The sequence below is a fragment of the Marmota monax genome, unplaced genomic scaffold, assembly GCF_021218885.2.
Source record: "Marmota monax isolate L192 unplaced genomic scaffold, Marmota_monax_Labrador192_F-V1.1 WCK01_AAM20220418_F8-fsc00245, whole genome shotgun sequence".
NCBI classification, from domain to species: domain Eukaryota; kingdom Metazoa; phylum Chordata; class Mammalia; order Rodentia; family Sciuridae; genus Marmota; species Marmota monax.
In genome coordinates, this window is record NW_026693895.1 from 878,389 (window position 1) to 899,727 (window position 21,339).

The following is a 21,339-nucleotide window of genomic DNA, read 5'->3' on the forward strand; positions in this document are numbered from 1 at the left end:
CTGAAACTTAGGAAAAGAATTCATTGGCATGGCAACCCCCCCAGAGACAGACCCATCCCTCAGGAAGAAGATTCCAGAAACTGGGCATTCTCCTCGCTCTTTCTAGTGGACCCTGTAATCTGTTCTAGTCTGTCTTGAAGAGAAAGGAAGAAAAACTTCATGCAAATCCTATAGCACCCGCCCTTCATGTCCCGCTTGGAGGCTGGTGTCCGCCCTCAGGCTGGTGTGAGGCAGAGCTGCCCTGTCCTCCTCCCAGAGGCAACGCGACTGAGGCAGGAGCCTGCTGTGCAGTAGCTGCATAGAGAGCCGGGGGACACCAAAGTAGAGCACAGGTGTCAGAAGGATCATCTGGCTCATTTCTGGGCTCCTTGCAGAGATTTTGCCTGCAGTCCACAGCCTGCCTATGGTGGAGATTTAAAAATCATACCCACATGCACTTATTTACACTTTGTACTGGGTAGAGCTCTCTGGTGCCATTTTCTTATGAGATGCTACAGCTAAACCCTATGGGCTGCAGGACGGGTCCTGTTACAGCCAGGAAGAGAGCAAGGGAGAGGGTTTGGGCCCTTTGCCCAAGGCATGGCGGAATGGGGATGGAAATTCCATTTCCTGGCACATTCTCATATATATCACAGGGTATTAAATCCCACATGAAAGAAAGAGAGAAGTTCAAATCCACAGGAAATTGGAAGATAGGACTAATAAAAAGGTCTTATACCTAATCTCCCTCCTGACAATTTTCTTTGTGTTTGACTTTTAAAGAAATCTGGAGGTGGGGGGCTGGGAGTGGAAGGAAGGGGTGGCTTCAGGGGGATAAGAGGAGGGGAAGAAAGTGTGTATAGGGAAAGGACAGAGAAAAGTGCCTCCTGCTTCTCCGGCCCAGGGACTTCCTTTCTGATTTGCAAAGCTGAAGTTGGCCTCTCAGAACACAGTCCTGGGATGAGCATGGAGATGAAGGAGCTGGAGACGGAGGATCTGGAGACGGCAATCGGTAGAACCTACCCAGCCCCCTTGCGTCCTCATGGAGAAAGAGAACTCAGAGGTTAGGTCATGCTCCAGTCACCCCACCTGTGTGAAGCATGTGAAGACCTCGGTCTCAAGGACAGTAGGACACCTGAAGGCATTCCACAGTGCAGGCCAGCTGCAGGTCTGGCTCCTTGGTCCCTTGTTCCCCAGGTGTCTCTGCTAATGCCAGCGAATGGCTTCCCTCTCAAGTCCTGGAAAATCAGCCGTCGCTGGTGCTGCTGGAACGTCAGGCAGGGCAGCGGGGAGACGTGGTGTCGGACTCCAGGGAGAGAGAAGGGTGGGCAGAAAAGCAGAGGACAGAGGCCCCTGCCCAACAGCCCCTGGCTGGTAGTGAGAAGTGGCAGGGGTGGAGCGTGACGCTCTGGCAGGGGCAGGGGCAGAGTCTAGCAGACCTCTGGCAGGGCCTCGAGGGCACAGAGAATCCCAGAGGAGAAAGCAAACCAGCTGCACAGCCATCTGGAGACCATGCCAAGAATCGAGGGAAGCCCAGCTCCACCCTCAGCAGAGCTCCTGTTCATCCACCAAATGTTTATTGAAAGCCGACTATGTGCCAGCCCCGTGGGCAGAGCAGCATGACATCCCACTCAGCTTCCAGGACAGTAGAGGATGCAGACAGTGAGCAAGTGGCCAGAGTAGAAAGCACCATAATGAAACATGAGGCAGTGCAGCTGCTGCAGGGCGTCCAAGGCGGGCAGCCCGGGAGGCTTTCCTGGGGAGGTGAAATGTGTGGGCGCTACCCAGGTGACGCAGGCAAGAGGAGCCTCCAAGCAGAGCGAGGCATCTTCAGAAGCCCTGGGCACAGGGACTCTGCTCCTGGGCACTGAGGAGTCAGTCAGAGAGAGTAGGGGATGGTGGCTGGCAGTGGCCTTCTCCATTAAAGATGTCACCTCGACCTCCAGCAAGGGGACTCACTGCACACACCATCAGATATGAGAGTTCTGAAGACTGCTCTGGCTCTGGGTGCAGAATGGCCTGGGGCGTGCATGACAGGATGAGGGAGACAAGTGGAAGTTCTACTTGGGTCACCCAGGGAAAGGTCACTACCCCTGGGATGGGCCGGTGTAGCCCGCAGGAGGGAGAAGCGAGCAGCTCCAGAGTGTAGGAGCTAAGGGAGCCTGAGGGTGGGGTGGAGATGAGGAGGACGGGAGGACAGCGGCAGGGCAGCCCCGGGAGGCTGGTGGAGACTGCCCTGCAAGCTGCACAGTCTTGGACAAACGCAGCACAAGAGGTATGAGGCCACTCAGGAGCAGCCAGGGGCATGGAATTGGTGTCCTCAGTGGGTGAGAAAGGATACACGGAGACAGAGACAGGAATGAAATTGAACAGGAAGAGAGTGTAGCCATAGGACACAGCAGACCAGCCCCAAGGATGCCCTGTGTCATGGTCAGGAGGTGGAGAGAGCCAGGAAGGAACGGGAGCTTGGTCCACGTTCTGTTGCTGTAGCGAAATGCCTAGTTTTGTGACTTATAAAAGAAAGAGGTTTCTTCCGCTCAGTTTTGGAGGCTGAAAGTCCAAATTCAGCAGCACCAACAATCTGGCCCCTGTGAGTGCCTCATGGCAGATGGCATCAGAATGGCGGGTACAGAGGGATGGCATGGATCACTGGACACCACAGGGAGGCAGAGAGCCAGAGCCAGGCCAGCTCTTCTGTGACCTGTGCTCTCAGGGGAACTATCCGAGTCCCATGAGAGCGACATCAACCTCTACGGAAGGCACCAGAAAACTCCTCATTGGTGCTTCTCTCGCATCTCATAGAGAGTTGCTCTCACCCCAGAATCCCACCTCCTGAGTCCACTGAGCATTTTCTTTTGGTTAATTGGTACTCGTATGAATCCTGAGTACCTGTCCTTCATTTATGCACACACTACATGAGTGCCAGACACCACTCTACGCAGGCAGGAGACATCCACGAACGAAAGCAGACCCACACCACCAGGGAGCATGTACTCCACTCCGTAAGTGGACAGAGCGTGAACTTCAGCATGCTGGATGGCGGAGGGTGACAAGGGCCATAGGGAAGGAAAGACACAGTGGCCAAGGAGGATTCGGACGCCAGCGGAAAGGGGAGGCAGGTACAGCTCAACCTGACAGGGCGGTCGGCGTTGGCCACACGGAGCACACAGGACTCATTGGCAACTGGACCTCTCCTTCTCTCTCCAACAGGCAGAGCAGAGTAGGAAGGTCCAGGGGCAGCCAGAAGATTCCACCCCAGGATGCATTAGGAGCCCATCCACAAAGCAGGGCATAAAACTCAGGTGAACGGGAAGCTCTCCAGATGCCAGCCTGACTTCAAGCCAGACGTGACCATGGAGAAACAAGAAGCCCACAGGGCAGGTCTCTGTAGGCCAGGCTGTGGGGCCTGAGGGCAAACCCACAGTGGCACCCAGCCTGGGGACAGACCTGCCAGCCAGGCCAGGTAGGCAGCAGCAGAAGCAGCCTCTGACCACAGGCAAGCACAGTGACGAAGGAAGAGGGACAGCTGTTCACCGCCAAGGTGGCACCTTGGCCTGGGACAGAAAAGGAAAAACCCCGTGGGTTCCAATTCTCTTTCTGGAAATTTCTCATGGATACAAAAAGGGAGATTCCGCTTCCAAGGAGAAGCCAGCTCCTGCGAACGGACTTGTGTCTCCCGACCATGTCAGTCCCTCCCTGGCCAACAAGCTGCCCTCACAGGGCCTGCGGGGCAGCAGGGGAAGACAAGAGGAGAGACGGTGGCCGAGGAGATGGCAGAGGGGAAGAGGCATGGAGCACGGAGTGCAGAGAAGGAAGCAGCCACAGGTCTGCTGAGTCACCATCTGGGCCCCTCCTCCAGGCCCCATGATGTGTGCCAAGGGACAGGAACCCAGGCAGAAGGGCTTCTTGTCGGGGAGGGGGTGGACAGGCAAACCCTGGTCATGAGATGGGACTGCAAGTGGCACCAGGGTCCTTTGGGCTGACGTCCTGGGACCCTACAGGACAGTGTGAGTTCTCTCTCCTTTTCGGAGCAGCCACCAGCTTCCCCTGCCCAGCTGCAGGGACCCTGCCCCCCAGGTCCTCACATCCACAGAGACAGCAAGGTAGGTGGAGGCTGCTGTCGCTTCCTCCCCCACTCCCTCAGGCCACTGAAAGGTCACATTCGGCCCTTCTCAAGAGCCTTCCACATGTGAAATCACACATTGCCCACTGGCTCCATAGCCAGGTTATGGGGGTGAGAACAGCGGCCTGCACCCCAGCTTGGCCATCTCGATGCCTGCAGTCCCTCGTGGCCTGTTCCTGATTCCTCCCAGGAAGAGGTATGATCCCCTCACAGACCCTGATGTGCTCTGGGCCACCTCCTCCACCCTCACCTCCCACCTTCCCTTCATTCCCCACCCACCACAGAATCTGAGCGCCCCCATGTCCCATCCTGTGTCTGCACCAGCCTGCGTCACCTGAACGCCTGCCATGGTGCCAGCCGCTCCCACTCCTCTCCACCCATGCGCCGTCCCTTCCTGGGCATCACCAGAGACCCTCACAGGGAACTGCGATCCGTCCCTTGTGTGCCTGTCGTGTTTGTTTTTGTTTGTCCTGCTGTTTAAGAACTTAGCAGGCAGGCACTGAACTCAACTTGAGCACGTAAACCCAGGCACTTAACTGATCACAATGAAAATCAACAGGAAAATAATAAGAAAATGGAAACTGATCCCAATTCCTTGAGCAAGGGTTTTCTCCCTTTAAACAAACAGAGTGCCAAATAGGGAGAGCCGACCTCCAGCCATGTCGGGGCTCAGCAGCAGCCAAGGAGAAAGCAATTGCTACTTCACAGCAATGCCCTGGCCAGAGCATTTAGCAGCCACTCTGTGGTCCCACGCGTGGACCTGTGGTATGCAGAGCCCCCGATGCTGTTTCTGCAGAGACACTGGTTTCACGGCCCAGCATGTGTACATGGGGATTGGGGCTCAAGCACAGCCCACTCTCCCCTTGGGCGTCATTGTATTAGGGTTCTCTAGAGGCCAGAGTCAACAGGGGGAATATGCAGGTGTGACTTTAAGGGGGGTTATTAAGTGGACTCACAACCAGAAGCTGGGAGTCCCACGATGGCCGTCTGCAGGCGGGGGAGCCGGAGGAACCAAGAGCTGGTCGGTCCAAGAAGCTGGAGCCTCAGAACAAGAAGGAGCAACGACCCCCAGTCCCAGGTAGAGGCCCTGGAACTCCCTAGAGAGTCGCCCTGCACGGTCTGCTCTGGAAGAGGGAAGGAGCTAGAGTCTGACTCAGGTCCTCAGGTGACCACAGCAGCAGTCAGCACCCACTCCAGAGACTGGAGCTGGCGTCTGCTGCCACTGCCTTGTTCCTCCACCCTTTGTTCTGTCCACAGCCAGAAGCTCTTAACCTTGGGCATCTCTTAGTCCAATCACGTTGACGATTCACATTAACCATCACAATCATCTACCCAACAAGCCTACAGATGTGACCACAGACCACTGGCAGGAGCTGAAAATGCCTCCCACCTCCCTGGGAGAGGAACAGCCCGATGTGGACCAGCCTCCACGCAGGTGTTCGAGCTTCTAATCAACTGCTCTGTGTACACTGCTCATCCTGTCCAATTAGGACATTTTCAATTCCTCACGCTTAGGCAACTGTTAACTCCTTCAAAACACTCTTCCATGCATTTTGGAGGTAGTTCCTCAAAATCCCATGGAACAGCTAGGCACCTGGCTTACTTTGCATTCACATAAATAATATTTCCACGTGTTAACCACTTCAGTTGGTGACATTGTCACAACAATTGTAAAGGAAAACTCCCTAAGCACATAAGTCCTGTGAATCAATTTACACTGTCCACTGTCTGGAAAGTTTCTTCACAGTATCAAGGACGTCCACGGGCTGCCATTCAGACCTCTCCCCTCCAGGGGGCACTCCAAGCCAAACCCAGCCTTTCCCCAGCAGCCTTGCATCTAACAGCCTTGGCTGGCGAAGGCCTTGCGGGTAAGATGCATATCAGCCAGGCCTACCAACAACCTTGTGAGGAAAGGAGGCCACTCCCTTATGGATAAGGAAATGGGGTTTAGCGGTGCTGGCAGGGAACCAAGGATTCCTGAATTCCTAGTGCCAAAGTGTTATTATAATGACACCCTGGAGGAACTGCATGTTGAGTGACACTTTCTCCTACTTGTACTCCAGTCCTCAAAGCCCTTCTACCATGATGAGGGGACTGCTTTTCTTTCTCTCCCTCAGACCTATAAGTGGAGAAGTACATGAGACCTTGGCTGTACCACTGCTGTGTTCCTTCCCTGGCCAGGACATCCAGCAGGACTGCAGCGGGTCCCAGAAAAAGAAAGGTCTGTGGACCTAGAGATCCTCAGGCAGCTTGCTTGCTGAGGGCATTTCTAGGCCTCCTTGAGGGAAGAGGAAACTACTATTTCCAAGGGAAAGAGTCAAGGAGCAAGGGGAGTCTGTGTAAATCAGCATGTCGTCACTGTGACAGAACACCTGAGATAATCTAATTATAAGGAGAAAAGGTTTGTTTTGGCTCACAGTTTCAGAGGTTTCAGTCCATGATTGCTTGGTCCTGCTGCGTTGGGCCTGTGATGGCACAGCACATCAAGGCAGGAGCGTAGGGAAGATGAGTTCTGCTCACCTCATGGCAGCTGGAAAACAAAGAGAGATGTAAAGAAATAAATAAAGGGAGACACAGAGACAAGGTGCAGAGGCAGGGAAGGTGGCAGAGTGGCCCTTTGTCCAAGCAGCCATGTTTATTTATACCAATAGGTTCCATTAGGTCATTGATACCATAACCACATTATTGTTTAGAGTATTCTGCAGTTACATTTCACAGTTACAATATGCAGTATCAGGAGCTTTGTGCAGCTCTCAAGGAGGTCCACTGTCTGAAGTTACTGTTAGGAGCACCGAAGCTTGGGGAAACATGGTAGTTACCAAGCAAGCAAGTTCCTTTAACCCAGAAGCTATGTGCCTAAGACTAAGGTTGACGCTGATAAGACTCTAGCATGGAGGGCATTGCCATAGCAACCGGGCATCCTATGCCTTTGCGCAAGCATGCCACAGCCCTGAAGTCATCCGGGACCCCAATCCCAAACACAGAACCCCTACCGACAGAGGAAAAATGGGCCAGGCTCCCAATATTCCCTTTGAGAGCACACCACTGGTGACCCCTTCCTTCCATGAGACCCATGCTCACTACCTTCCAATAGCAGCTGGGGACTGGAGACCAAGCTTTCAACACATGGATCTTTAGGGACACTCAAATCCCAACTATAACACTCTCTGGCCCAGACTCTCCCCACCACCCCAGACTCTCCCCACCACCCCAGACTGCCATGCCACCTCACAGGCCCACGGCCCCCAGTGAGCCTCGCCTCCTTGTGCCTCTGTGAGTCCCTCCCCATGGCTCTAGACATGGCCATGTTCTTCTTTTTCCATCCACTTACTTTTAACTCACCTGTGTCTTTGTATTTAAAGTGTGTTTTCTGTAAACAGCGTATAGCAGCTAGGCTGGCAATCTCCACCTTGAACTTACATCCAGCCACTGAATGTGGAACATGGACAACGTGGTCGTCCATCCCCAGCCTCTTGGGCTACAGCGAGTGACTCTGGACTTGGCCTTTGCTGGGGTGTGGGAGTCACTGGACGGCTCAGGTATTCCCCAAAACCTGGCAGCACGGGAATGCACAGGCTGCGGCAGGCAGACTGCCGACCAGCCCTGCTCGGTCACCTTCCCAGCAACGCTGCAGGGACAGACAGGGAGAGAGCTGTTGGGCTGAGGGGCAAATCCTTGCATTTGGACTTTCCAGACCCTAATGTCACCCCAGCCCAGGCTGCTCCTTCTCAGTTCACACAGCATCCTGTCTGTGGGCAGCGGCCGCACTTGCCCCGAGTCCCAGGCTCACTGCTCACCTGCAGAGGGTGTGTCCTCCACGACTGCTCATCAGAGCTTCTCACATCCACCAATCTTCGAAATCCCCAGGAAATGCATGGCTTTTACTCTAAAGCTTTGCCACTGTAACTGTCACTAAGGAAAGGACTCTCATCTTTAGGATACCTGCTAACCAGAGCAGCCCACCCCTTTGCTTATGCCACAGAGACTTGTGCTTCTCTTACATATAGCCAAGCCCAACTGAAAGGTTCAGAATGTAGGAAAGTCAAGTACATCTCATCCTGAACCAACTGCTGGCCATCTGCAGTCAGAGGTGATAACTGTGCATGTTTTAGAAATTGAATCTGAAAATATTCATATCACCTCCAAGACCTCCTTATCATTCATCCTCTAACTTCAGAGAAAATCTGTGCATTGTACCTAGGAATCATGTCTCCTTTGAATTAAAATATATATGAATTTCTAAGCTGTCTAGGCAGATATTTTGCAAGTTATGGCAAAGTTCCCTAAGCTCATTCATTTCTTTGCATCTCAGTTTCTACAAATAAAACCATTTGCTTTGAAGTGAGGTGATAATATCTCACTAATATAGGGTCACCTCATCTTGCTGACCCAGCAGGTGGATCCCATAGTTTACCTTGAGAGATTTGAAAGTACCTGGCACAACATAAGTGTTTTACAACTCTAGGGTTTAATTCTGATTTTCTCCAAATGGTCACAAAAGCTTTCTAATTCACAGATACTTCTCTCACCCTTGGCACACAACAGAGACCTCGACCAAAGTCTGCATGAAATGTGGACCTTCCTGAAAGACACCTGCTCTCTGCTGGTAGGAGAGGGGTACCAGAGGTCTGGGGAGAAACTGCCCTTCAGCATCATTGTACAGAGCAGGGCTCAGTGGATGCAGCCCCAGGAGTGCAGAGGAAATAGCTATCCCCATGGCATCAGGGCCCATTGGGGAGCAATGGGCCTGCAGAAGTCAGGTGTCCTGTCAACTCCAGAAGGGGACCAAACTGCACGTCACTCAGCCAAAGCAACAGCACAGGGAGAAAGAGCCACTAGCCCCATGCAATTAAGAGGACAAGATGCTCTGTGAGCACAGGGCCATGGAGCAGAAACCAAGTTGAACTTCCATTTTGTCCAGGTTTGACCAGGGAAGGAAGGAAGGAAGCCTAGAGGGATGGAAGTGTGACACAGCTCCATTCTCTCCTCTCCCCAACCCCCTTTTTATTATTGTTGTAACCTTTTCATTTTGAAACCACTGTAAATTGACATGTAGTTAGTTTTAGGAGATGCAGAGAAGTCCCTCATGCTCTTCCCCAGTGGTAATGACCCACTGACTATATAGCACATTGACCCCAGCAGGAGAGGTATGACCCAAGTCTGAGCCCCAACACTGCCACTGATCAGACCGTTCATGTCATTTATATTTCACCACTTTTACATGCACTTTGTGTGGGGGATGGGGGACGCACACAGTTTTATTACATGTGGCATGACACAACCACCCGACACACAACATGTCTGTCACCAGGACTCCCATGCTCTCTTACAGCCACAGCTCCTCCCTCCCAGCCCTTCCCCCTGAACTGGCAACTACTAATCTGCTCTCCCTCTGCGTGGTTTCCCACTTTATTAAAGCTACCTAAGTGGAGTCATGCAGTGTGGAACCCTCGATTCTGATTTACAGAGCTGAGTGCCTTGAGGTCCACCCAAAACATGGTTTTGGTTTTTAATTGCAGAACCATATTCCATGCTTTCCTTCAAAAAAAAAGAAAAAAGAAGAAAAGAAAAGTGCCGTATCCTCTGAATGTTGCCATGTACCTCAACTCTCACCATCGCTGGGAATAACAGCACACACTGGAGGGGAAAGAAAGCAGGCGTGAAGCTGCCACACACTCTCCGTTTGCATTTTTCTTCCTGATTTGCTGATGCTTACTTTTAATTCAATTAATAGTTTTTTAAATTATTTTTAATTTTTATTTTCAGGGCAACCTCTTCCTCTGTTGAATGAAGTTTAAACAATGGCTAAATGGAAACTCAGATTTCTTCCTGACTCTTCTGGTCACTGGCAAGATGGAGTAAATGAACTTCTGTCTGTCTGTCCCTTATACAAGAAACATAAAAATGGACAGAAGCCTTAATGAGGACCAGGGCATGAGAGATGACACAGTCCTAAGTCCTCTGGTCCCCAGTCCAGACTCGGTGCTGGAGAAGCCAGCAACCTGGAAATTACGCCAACAAGTAACACAGAAAAGCCCCCAGAGGAGCTGCTCTGGCTGGCCAGGTCAGGAAAGGCCAATGCATCCAGGCAGAAAACTTCCATCTGTGACCTTGTCTGATGATCACCCCAGCCAACCAAACACCAGGAAACGGAAAGGTGGCCGCAGCACAGAGGCTGGGTGGAGAAGCGGGGCTCCCACCCCACTGGTTTAACATGGCGCCCTGACTGCCCAGTCTCCCCTGGGTGGTGTTAGACAAGGCGAGTGAGATCCAGGAGCTCATCCGTGCCCAGCCTCTGCAGGAAGGGTGGATGCTGCATGCAGACCCTGGGGCCCAGCCCCCACCAGCAGCAAGGAGGCGTCCCCTCACAGTCAGTGTGACAGAGCCAAATGGAGCAGATGGACTCCCACTCTGGCTTGGCCAGAACAAGGCAAGGCCCTCCTTCTGCTGACAGTGTCAGAGAACATCTGCTAAGACAGAAGATCTTCAGAGAGCAATTAAGAACACGCCTGAAACAAGTGAAAGAAGAAAAGCATTCAAAATAACCAGATGAAACTCATATCAGAGGAACAGGCTTCAGGAACAAAAGAGATGAAGGGCTGTGCCTGGTGACACACACCTGTAATCCTAGTGACTCGGAAGGCTGAGACAGGAGGATGGTGAGTTCAAAGCCAGCCTCAACAATGCAAGGCCCTAAGCAACTCAGTGAGACCCTGTCTCTAAATAAAATACAAAATAGGGCTGGGGATGTGGCTCAGTGGTCGAGTGCCCCTGAGTTCAATCCCTAGAACCAAAAAGAAAAAAAGAGAGAGAGAGAGAGAGAGATAAAGAGAGCTATAAATTCCACCACTTCTCATAATAGAAAAACTTTAGAAGCCATACAATATCTATGTCCAAAAGATAGATAAATGATAGAGTGAAACAAAAGAACAGTAAAAATGAAAGACAGCAGCATGTTGGACATCAGTAACAGAATATTGGGTAAATAATGCAACTCTCAAAAAGTACACATTGTTTCATGTTCCTCAAATAATCTGGAATTAAAGAACCTACATCCAAGATATCGTCTGAGCATGCACAGATATGTCATATGACAACAGGATTCAGAAGCTCAGCCAAAGCCCATTTTGTTTTCCAGGGCCCTCTGCGAGGGTTTGCATGTTGATGCACTGTTAATAATAATAAGGTTAAGATTAATCAATATTTTTGTGCTTCACATTCTAAAATTAAATTAAATTTTCTGCAGATACTTTTTTGTTTGTTTTTGGTTCTAGGGGTTGAACCCAGATATACTTAACCACTGAACCCCATTCCCAACCCTTTTTGTATTTTATTTAGAGACAGGTATCACTGAGGTGCTTAGTGCCTTGCTTTTGCTGAGGCTGGCTTTGAACTTGCCATCCTCCTGCCTAAGCCTTCTAAGCCTCTGGGATTACAGGTGTGCATCACCAAACCTGGCTGCAGATACTATTTTAACTCAACAAATTTTTAAAAATTTAACCATACAGAGTATTTTTAGACCAGAATGGATGCGTCAGTTCTCAATGAAATATTAACAAATCAAATCCAGCAATATATAAAAAGAATTATACACCATGACTCAAGAAGAATTTATTCCAGAAATGCAAGTCTTGTTCCACATTTAAAAATCAATACCTGCAACTCACAGTATCAATAAGCTAAAGAAGAAAACTCATTTGTTCCCATCAACTGATGCAGAAAAAAATAATTGAAAAAAACTAATTTCATGATAAAAACACTCAGATGGAGAGACAAAGCATGACTAAAGGAGAACTTCCTTTACATTATAAAAAGCTTCTACAAAATTCCTACAGTTAGCAGACTTCATAGTGAAAGACTGGATAGTATCACCTGTAGACTAGGAACAGTCCAAAATTTTTTCACTTTTTAAACTATTATTGAACATAGCAATGGAAAATCTAGCCAGCACAATAAGGCAAGAGAAAAATAAAAGGCACAGTGATTAGAAAAGAAGAAAATAAGCTGTCCCTATATGCAGATGATATTATTGTCTACATTTGAAATTCCAAGTAATCTGGGCTGGGGTTGTGGCTCAGTGGTAGTGCACTCACCCAGCACTGACTTGGGTTCTATCCTCAGCACCACATAAAAATAAATAAATAAAATAAAGATATTATGTCCAACTACAACTGAAAAATAAATATTTTTTTTAAATTCCAAGTAATCTGTACAAAAATTCCTAGAACTAGAAAGTAAATTCAGCAAGTTTATAGCACAAAAATCAACAGCAGTTTTCTGTTAACAGTAAAAATGTGGAAACCGAAATTTAACAATAATACCATTTATAATTGCTCCAAAGAAAATGAAAATCTTAGGTAAAATCAAACAAAACATACAGGACTTCTATGTTCTAAACTACAGAATGCTGATAAAAGAAACTGAAGGCCTAACTAGATGGAGAGGCATACCATATTTACGGACTGAATATGATGTTGATACTCAACATTTACTATGTTGAATGTCACACAGTAAAGACATCAGTTCTTTCCAAACTGACCTAAAGACTTAATGAAATTCCTGTCAAAATCCAAGCAAAGATTGTTATAGACATAAATGTTTATTTTTGAATTTATATAGAAAGGCTCAGGACCTAAATAACCTAAACAATTTTGAAAAAGAAGAGAGTGAGAGGAACAGATCTACTCTATACTCAGCATAATACACCATGATAGTGTGGTATTAGCAGAGGGGCAGTCACAGAACATAGTTAGCAGAACATAATACAGAACCCACCCAGAAATAGAAACACAACATTCAACAAAGGCACAAAAGCAATCCAACCAAGCAAAAACCCCTTTTAATAAACGATGGTGGAGCAATGTCCCATTAACGAATAAAATGAAACTCAACCTAAACTTCACATCTCACATCTCACACAAACTTCACACATTCAAGTCAAAGCTGATTACAGACTTAAGTGTAAATTTAAAACTATACATTTTTTAGAAAATAAAATATAGGATAAATCTATCAACCTAAGTCTTGGTGACAAGTTCTTAGACTTAATACCAAAGACCCATTCCAAACAAGGAGAAAATGATAACTAAGCTGTTTTTAATTTAAACATTATTTAAATGCTAACAAAATTTAAACATTTGGCTTTGTGAAAGACTTTGGAAGAGAAAAAAATATAAAGGCTAACAGAAAATATTTGTAAACCACATATCTGACAGAGGACTTGCAACTAGAATATATAAAGAGCTCTCGAAAGTCAAAAGGAGGAAAATTTTTCAATTTAAAAAGATATAAACAGACACTTCACCAAAATGACACACAGATGACAAAAAACACATGAAAAGGTACTCAACCTCATTAACTTAGGGAAATGCTGATCAAACCACAGGGATATGTGGCTAAAATGGCGGTCACATAAGCACTGCCCATCAGAGACTGGTGGGCAAGTGAGATGGGAGGGTGCTCTAGAACACAGACGCCAGGTTCTTACAAAACCAAACGTGCTCAGGCGTGGTTTGATCTGGAAGGTCCTCCCAAGGCCCCTGTGTTAAAGGTTTGGTCCCCAGTGCTGGTGCTATTGGGAAGTGGTGGAACTTTTAAGAGGTAGAACTATTGCAGGTCTTGGGTCACTAGGAGCATGTCCTTGAAAGGAATTAGGGTCTTTTCCTCTTTTTTTTTTTTGCTTCCTGGCCAAGCAGCTTACTGTGCCATATGCTCCCTGCCAAGATATGCTGCCTCACCCCAACAACAGGGCCAATAAAACATAAACTAAAACCTTCAAAACTGTGAACCAAAATTAAACCTTTTATTTATTTATTTAGACGCTGAGGATTGAACCCAGGACCTCATACATGCTAGGCAAGTTAGGCAAGTGCTCTATCACTTAGCCACACCCATAACTGCCTTTCTTCTTTTTAAATTGATAGCCTCAGGTATTTTGTTACAGTAACAGAAAGTTGACTAACTCATGTAGTTACCACCCTGGAGTGCTGCTTAGCTGTAAAAAGGAATTGACTGTTGATTCAGGCAACTTGGAAGGATTTATGGAAAATACTGCCTGGTTCCAGTTATATACTTTATATACACAATTTTTTATGTGTGTGGTGCTGGGGATTGACCCCAGGCACTCTACCAACTGAGCTATATCCCCAATCCTCAGCCCCAATTATATAATATTCTTGAGATAACAAAATTATAGAGTTGAATAAGAGATTGGTGGTTGCCAGGGACTGGGGAGAAGGGAATGCTATAAAAGGGAAGCATGAAGGATCCTCATAATAGAACTGTGATCCTGATGGAGGTCACACAAGTGTGCACAGGAGGTAAAACTGCACAGAACTGAGTACATAATCATAAGCAACTGTATTTAAATCTGGTGAAATCTGAATGAGGTTGGTGGATTGTACCAATCTCAATTTTCTGTGGTGAGATTCCACTATGGGTCTACAAGTTGTTACCATTAGGGAAAATTTGGTGAAGTAGAGTCAGGATCTCTGTGAATTTTTGTTGCTTGTGACTCTTTATCTCAGGACAAGGACAATATAAAAGTTTAAACTTTTTTCATTTTAATATGATAATAGCTGAACACAATAAAAAAACGACTTTTTATTACAGATGAGGGATCAGTCCACTCTCAATGTGGGGCTGTCTCAGTCCCCGATGTGTGGACGTATCCTTTCACCTGGAACCATGAATGGACTTGAACACAGGACAAGGCCTTAAGTGGAAGTGGAGCTGGGATGTCAGGAGGTGACCCCAGTGTCCAGACCAGGACATGCCATTCCCTGGAGGTCTGTGGGCTTCTCCTGGTAGAATGCATGAGGTCATCAGTGGTCAGGACAAGGGTTCCGGAATCTTGGAAGCCCCTGGATCCTGAACGCTTGGCTACGGCCAGTGCTCTTTCCACACTGTCTGGTGAGCATGGACTCAGCCCTGGGCCTTGGTCTGGAGAGAGCGTGACCTTGCTCTCACAGGGAGGGTGTCACTCTTCCTCTTCTGGGCAGTCCCCGCACTGAGCTGTGCTCCTCTGAGGCATCCCAGGGAAGAAGGGGGCATGGCTCTGAACGTCAGATGAATGGCAGGGGATGAAGCAGGACACAGTAGGCCTCAAGTCAGGAGGGAGAGAGAACAGGAGGGAGTGTGGGCAGGAGGAGAGCCAAGTGAAGCTGGAGGAAGGAGGCCCAGAGGAACTTGGCCACCATGGCAGCCTCGAGGGCCTCGGGAGCTCGGCACAGTGGCAGGGGCCACTCTGGCATCGTTTGGAGCCAGCCTCAATTGCCTGTGAAGTGGCAGTTGTTTCCAAGGACTTGTACATAGAGCTGGTGACAAAGGAAACAAGTATGTGTGTCGCCCAGCTTGACCCTATGGGAACACGCCTGGCGCTCACTGCCGCTCTTCCCTTCAGCTGAGACGTGAGTGCTCATGGCAGATCCCAAGAGCTCTGGCCATGGTCATGGGACAAACCCAGATAAATTGAGTCACGGTCCTTCATCCACAAATCAGGTGAATTGTAACAGCTGTCTCACACTTTATAAGGATGGAATGAGATATTTCTTAGTGCACAGATCAGCATCTAAAGTTTAACAAGTAATCAATAATTGTTAGCTACCATTACTGCAATTTAAATGATTATTGTCTCCCAAGAAGCAGGTCAAGCAGAAGGAAGATTCTGGTTGGAATCAGACGGGGTCCCTTACATGCTTCTGTCCCAAGGGAAGACAGGGTTCCTGTGAGGTCCACACCAGCTGCCTCCGAGCTCCAAACCAAAAGAACCACAGGAAGGGTCAGAAGCGCAGCAGTCATGGATGGGGAGGCAGGTGTGTGTGGCCAGTAGCCCCTTTGCCCCTGATCTCTGGATGGATGAATGACAGACACCTTGGTCCCAGCCCGGTGGGGATTCTCTTGACTCGCTTCTCTTGACTCGCCTGAGCCAGGCTCTGCAAGGGCATGGCAAGGGGGCGTCAGGGAGAACCAGGTGGTCACTTCCTGTTGGCTTTTGTAGCTATGAGAGACAAACGACAGGATAACTGTCTCCACAGAGGTGTTACCCAGGCCAAATGGCCCCCAGGATGAGGCCCCAGAGTGCAACCCTGGCCTGCTGACAAAAGGTGAACAACTAGCTCCTGCTTTTATAGAGAAAGGTAAAGGGGACAGTGGCCATTCCTGCCTTATGCTGCTAGGTGTCATCTGCAAGTTCCTTAAGGCAGGTGACAGGCAGGAGCCCAGGAGTGTCCCTCCCATGGTCACAGGTTGCCCTTTCCCTGCAGCCCCACAGAACAGCAGCCCTCTGGCCTCTTCGGCAGCTGTTCCTGAGCAGAGAAGCAGGAGGAAGAAGGGCCAGAAGAAGAAGCAGGCGAATGCCAAGGCAGGTATGTCCCTGCTGGACCCTCAAGCATCCTTGACCTTAGGAAGAGCCAGTGAGCACTTGGCACCTGTCCTCCCAGGCAGGTCTTATCTTTGGGGTCAGGGGCCCGGGAGGGTGGGTGCAGGAGCTCCGGGGGCCGCAGCCCTGCTCACCCAGGGCCTGTGTTCCCCAGCCACCCAGGAGGGCAGCTCTGCCGCCTCCACAGCAGCCTTCTCAGAAGCCATTTCCCAGCTGAAGCTCTGGAGGAGGAGGGAACAGAAGAACATATGGACTGTCGACCACATTCAGGGGACAAAACTGAGGATGAACAAGAGGAGAAGGCCCAGTTACCGCCCTGAGGACCAGGAAGCCTTCTACCGACTTCTGGGTGGGTTCTCAGCTGGTGACGTGCTCAGGGTCCTTTGAAACTAAGAGTTGTAGAGAACTGGGGCTGGCCTCCCTCCTGGAGTACAGGTGGCACTGACGCAGAGCGCCTGGTCCTGTGGAGCTGTGAGGGCGCTTCTTCCTGAGCCACAGTCCTGGGGGGCAGGAGAAGGGGCTGCAGGTTGGAGAGCCGTCCCTTGCTGGGACGGCTCAACTGCACCAGTCAGGACAGAGTGGAGGACACAGAAAACAAACACCACCCGCAGAAGCAGGGATCTCGGCAGTAGCCATGAGGAAGATGTTAAGAAATGCAGGTGGAAGGGAGTAGGGGACTGTCAGGAAGCAGGAGGCTCAAGAAGGGCCACTTGAGAAGATGACATCGGGCCCAGAAGCAGACCCAGTGTGGCGGCTTGGGGACAACACCAAGGTCACACTGTCCCACGCAGCATCCACTAGCCACATGAGTTAAGCTTTCCAAATTCAGCTCTTCAGCCTCGCAAGCCACTGGACTTCACAGGTGTGGGCATCCTCACCATCACAGGGCTCTGGGCACAGGGCTCTTCCGAGGGCAGGGGATGGGAGAAGGCACCCCTGTGCAAGTGTCCCTGTCCTGGGCCAGGGGAAGGGTACACAGGGCCTGGTGCTCTCAGGGGAAAGCTCTAGCCACAGGAGCCCAGGGAGGGGGCAGCTCACTGCTGCAGGGAAGGAGGCCCAGCAGGCAGGGGCTGCAGCCTCTATCTTACAGTGCTCGGGGCAGGGCAGCACAGCACCGTCACACGTGACAAAGTATCAGGGCGAGGTGTCACAGAGTCGGAGACATGTCCAAGCTTTCAGGTGGAGGTACTGTTAAGCTTTGAGAACCAGGTCAAATCTCTTCTGCCCTCATGCCCCCACTGAGGGTTCAGCAATAGTCCCACATTCACGCCCCTGCTGCCTCCAGTGGGCCAGGGGAGGGACACGCATTCTGAGGCCAGCCCTTCCTGGGGCAGGGCGGCTGCTGTCCTCCTGGAGCTGCTCACTTGGAGAGCTCCTCTGAAGGCCCCCACACAGGGGTTCCCCTATGTACACTCATCTCCAGATGGCTGCTGTCTGCTTCCCTCTGCAGAGGATCCTGTTATCCAGAGCTTCCTGGAGGCCGACATTTTCCTCAAAGTGTCTGACAAGGTACCTGCAGATCCCAAGTGAGGGGGAGAGGGTCCCCAGGGTCCCACCCCCAGGGGGCTGCCAGGGAGGCGTCTTGAGTCATGTCAGGAGAAGGTCTGCAGGGGCCTGCTCTCAAGGCCAGAAAAAAGAAGGGGCACACTGCCATTCTGCCCTGCCCCTCGGCTCATTTCCACATGAGCTCCCCAGCCAGGCTCTCCCGGGTGTCTTGGCCTTCGGATGGGGAGGCAGAGCCCACTCAGGCCACTTCCCCATGTCCCCTACAGTACCTGCTGTCCATGGTGGTGGAGTACTTCGGCCGTGTTGGGCTTCCTGGACACCTCTACAACAGGGTCCACTTCTTCCTGGCTCTGTAAGCAACTCCTCAGGGCAGTGCTCCATCTGCCCAAGTTCCCGAATGGCATGTCTCCTGTCGCCCCATCAGCAAGGCTCAGTCATGCCACGTGCCCAGTTGGGGCTGTTCTTGACCACAAAGTGGTTGAGACCTCCAGGAGCCAGGTGGTCATGGGAGAAGGGAAGAGGCCCTGAGACGGTGAAAATAGCCCGAAAGCACCACCAGCTGCCCAGAGACTGAGGGAGGAAGCCCCTGAGAAACAAGGGGCAGCTAGAACAGGGTCCTCAACTGAGCACAGCACAGGCCCCAGGCTTGGAGTCAAGGGTGCCCTGGGCCCAGCAGATCCAGGTCACCCTGCAGAGAAGGCCTCTCCAGACCCTATCTCCTGGATAGGTGGTTGTCTCCTGGTCAGCTCCATTGTGACCTCTCCTGCCTGTCCTTCTGAGGCAGGGAGTTGTGGTTACGAACAGGCAAGCTTCCCATTTTCCCATGGCAGCTACATCGCCTCTGACATGGAGGAGGACAACCCTACCCCCAAGCGCAGCATCTTCCAGTTCCTGCTGGGCAAGGAGCACTGGCCCGACTTCTACAAGGAGTTCCTGAAGCTCAAGGTGGAATTCTTCCACGCCATGGGGCACCAAGCCTGGGTCACCCCAGAGCTGTGTGAGGAGGTCTGTGGGGATTGAAAATCGGGGAGGCTGGGAGACAGGAGGCAACCTGGAGATGTGTGGGCGGCCGTCCTCCGGGCTCACCTCTGCGTTTTTCCCTTTCAGATCCAGGCCCAGAATCCACACCACTGGGTCTGGAGCAGGGTGCGCCAGTGCGCCCCCTAGGTTCCCAGGGCCTGGGAACAACAGGCAGGGATGTGGAGCAGGGGCTGCAGATGGTCCAGGTGAGAGTGGGTCCTAGCTGGGGCCCCTGCAGGGGGGCCAGTCCCCCACCCCCTGCCGTGTCCCTGAGGCCACTTCCGAGGCTGGGCTGGCAGGAGCGGAGACTTTGCTGTAACCTGTCCCTGAATTTCTTCCCACATGTGAGGATAGTGAGGGCTCTGAGAACACCTGTGGTAAAGAAAAGGTTTATATCAAAGTTCTGTGATTCCAGGGTTATGTAATGTGCAACACAGAGTCTCAGTTTGCAGGCAAGTGCACACCTGTAATCCCAGCTGCTCTAGAGGCTGAGGCAGGAGGATGGCAGGTTTGAGACCAGCATCAGCAGATTTGCAAGATTCTGTCTCAAAATAAAATATAAAAAGGAAAAAGGACAGGGATGTAGCTCAATGGTAGAGCACCCCAAGGTTCAGTCCCCAGTACTTAAAAAAAAAAGTCTTAAATTGAATATTTTTTTTAAAGGAACCCTCTTGGAAATGCTTTTTTCTGGGTAACAATCTTTGCAGAATTTTGATCTGAGTTGAAATTTTTAAACATAAATACATGAAAAACACTGAGGTCATTCTTTCTGGGGAAGAGACTCTTACCACAGTGGCTCTTGGGAGGAAAGAAGATGAATCCCCACATTGCTCCTGTGTTTTGCATTTTGCTCCCACAGGAAGCAAATGCCCTGAGCTTGATCCTTGAGGATGCACTTGGCGTCTCTTCTCAGGGGCAGAAGGAGTTACCAGAGAGCTCTCTGGTCTCTGAAAAAATAATAATTATTATTATTATATATAATACTTATATTACATAATATTATATAATTATATAATATATAAGATATATACATACACGTGTATGTATATATGTGTATATATATATATATATATATATATATATATATATATATATATCTCATTCCTGGGAACAAAAGGAAGACAGTGCCCACGTGTGGCTGTGAGGGACATACCAGAAGATGTGTTGGCAGAAAACCATCCCCTGTCCACTTATGCTCAGTGTGCTTCCTCTGGTTTAGATTTCCTTTACCCTTTGGCTTTGCTTAGGTTGGGGAGGCCACTAGTCAAATGTACAAGAAATTCTGCGGGGCAGAAGGCTATACTGGGACAACCTTATGCCACACACGGGGCAGGAATGGGCCTGTTCTGAGCCTGGGGACACAGAAAGGGGAGAGAGGAGAGCAGGGTGCTGTAAGCCACAGTTGGTGTAAGTTTTTTGTTTCTATTAGTACATTATAGTTATAATATTGGGGTTTGTTTTACCATAATCATACATACATGGAATATAATTTACTCCACTTCAGTCTCCAGGACTTTCTCTTATATTTATTGATAGTATTTTTTAATTGTGCATCCAAGTTTGAATTCATCCACAGGTTTTTTTGTGTTTTTGTTTTTGTTTTATTGGATCAAAAACAACCACATGTATTTATCAGGAATCTCAAAATTCCAAAAACAAATAGCAGAATCCCCCTTGGGTCCCGTCAGTCAGAGAAGTGCGGGTGGCTCCATCCTCCATGCAATCCCATGTGTGATGCACAGGAATTTGCCTCCACTGGGCTCTGATGGCTCTTTCTCTTTTCTTGTAGCTCCCGCCCACCCCTGCCTCCCCTCCCCCTCCCCCTCCCCCTCCCATGACGCAGCTGCCTCTTCCCAGGCTCCAGGCAGCTGTAGAGGCATCATGGGGCTTCCCTCAGACAGGCAGGACAGACGGAAGAGGATGCAGGGTGAGCATGGACCATGGCGGCCTGCAGCTGGGAATCCAAACCAGCCGAATGAACCACTGCCCATCTTTAAGGGGATGTCAGCCAGCCAAGCCCTAACCCCTGCATGCCCTCGGGAAGGGTCCAGCAGGAGACCCCCAGAACAGGAGCTTCAATGGAGACTGAGGAGAGGGAGAGGCAGAAGGGAAAGTCCAGGGAGGGCCTTGGACCACCAAGGAGGAGGAACTGGAAGGATGAGTCCAAATCAATTACTGGAAGGTGGCAAGGAGGGAAGGAGTGGGTGCAGGAGAGAAGCCATGAGAGGAGGAGCAGAGCCCCTGCAGACAGGCAGGGTCCTGGGACTCTACTCACAGCCCTTCCTGCATAATGGACTAGATTACCCGACGGAGTCCTATGCCACGAGATGAC

General features: G+C 50.1%; 1 protein-coding gene across 1 annotated transcript; it reads left to right on the forward strand.

Moving 5' to 3' along the window:
* The first annotated feature begins 945 nt into the window (after positions 1–945).
* LOC124105633 (putative speedy protein E7) lies at positions 946–19,154 on the forward strand. The gene is made up of 8 exons (XM_046462850.1): positions 946–991; positions 1,177–1,353; positions 16,366–16,467; positions 16,636–16,830; positions 17,932–17,990; positions 18,254–18,339; positions 18,818–18,992; positions 19,095–19,154. Exons 1-8 carry the CDS (start codon positions 946–948, stop codon positions 19,152–19,154), a joined length of 900 nt encoding a protein of 299 aa, XP_046318806.1.
* Positions 19,155–21,339: the final 2,185 nt, after the last annotated feature.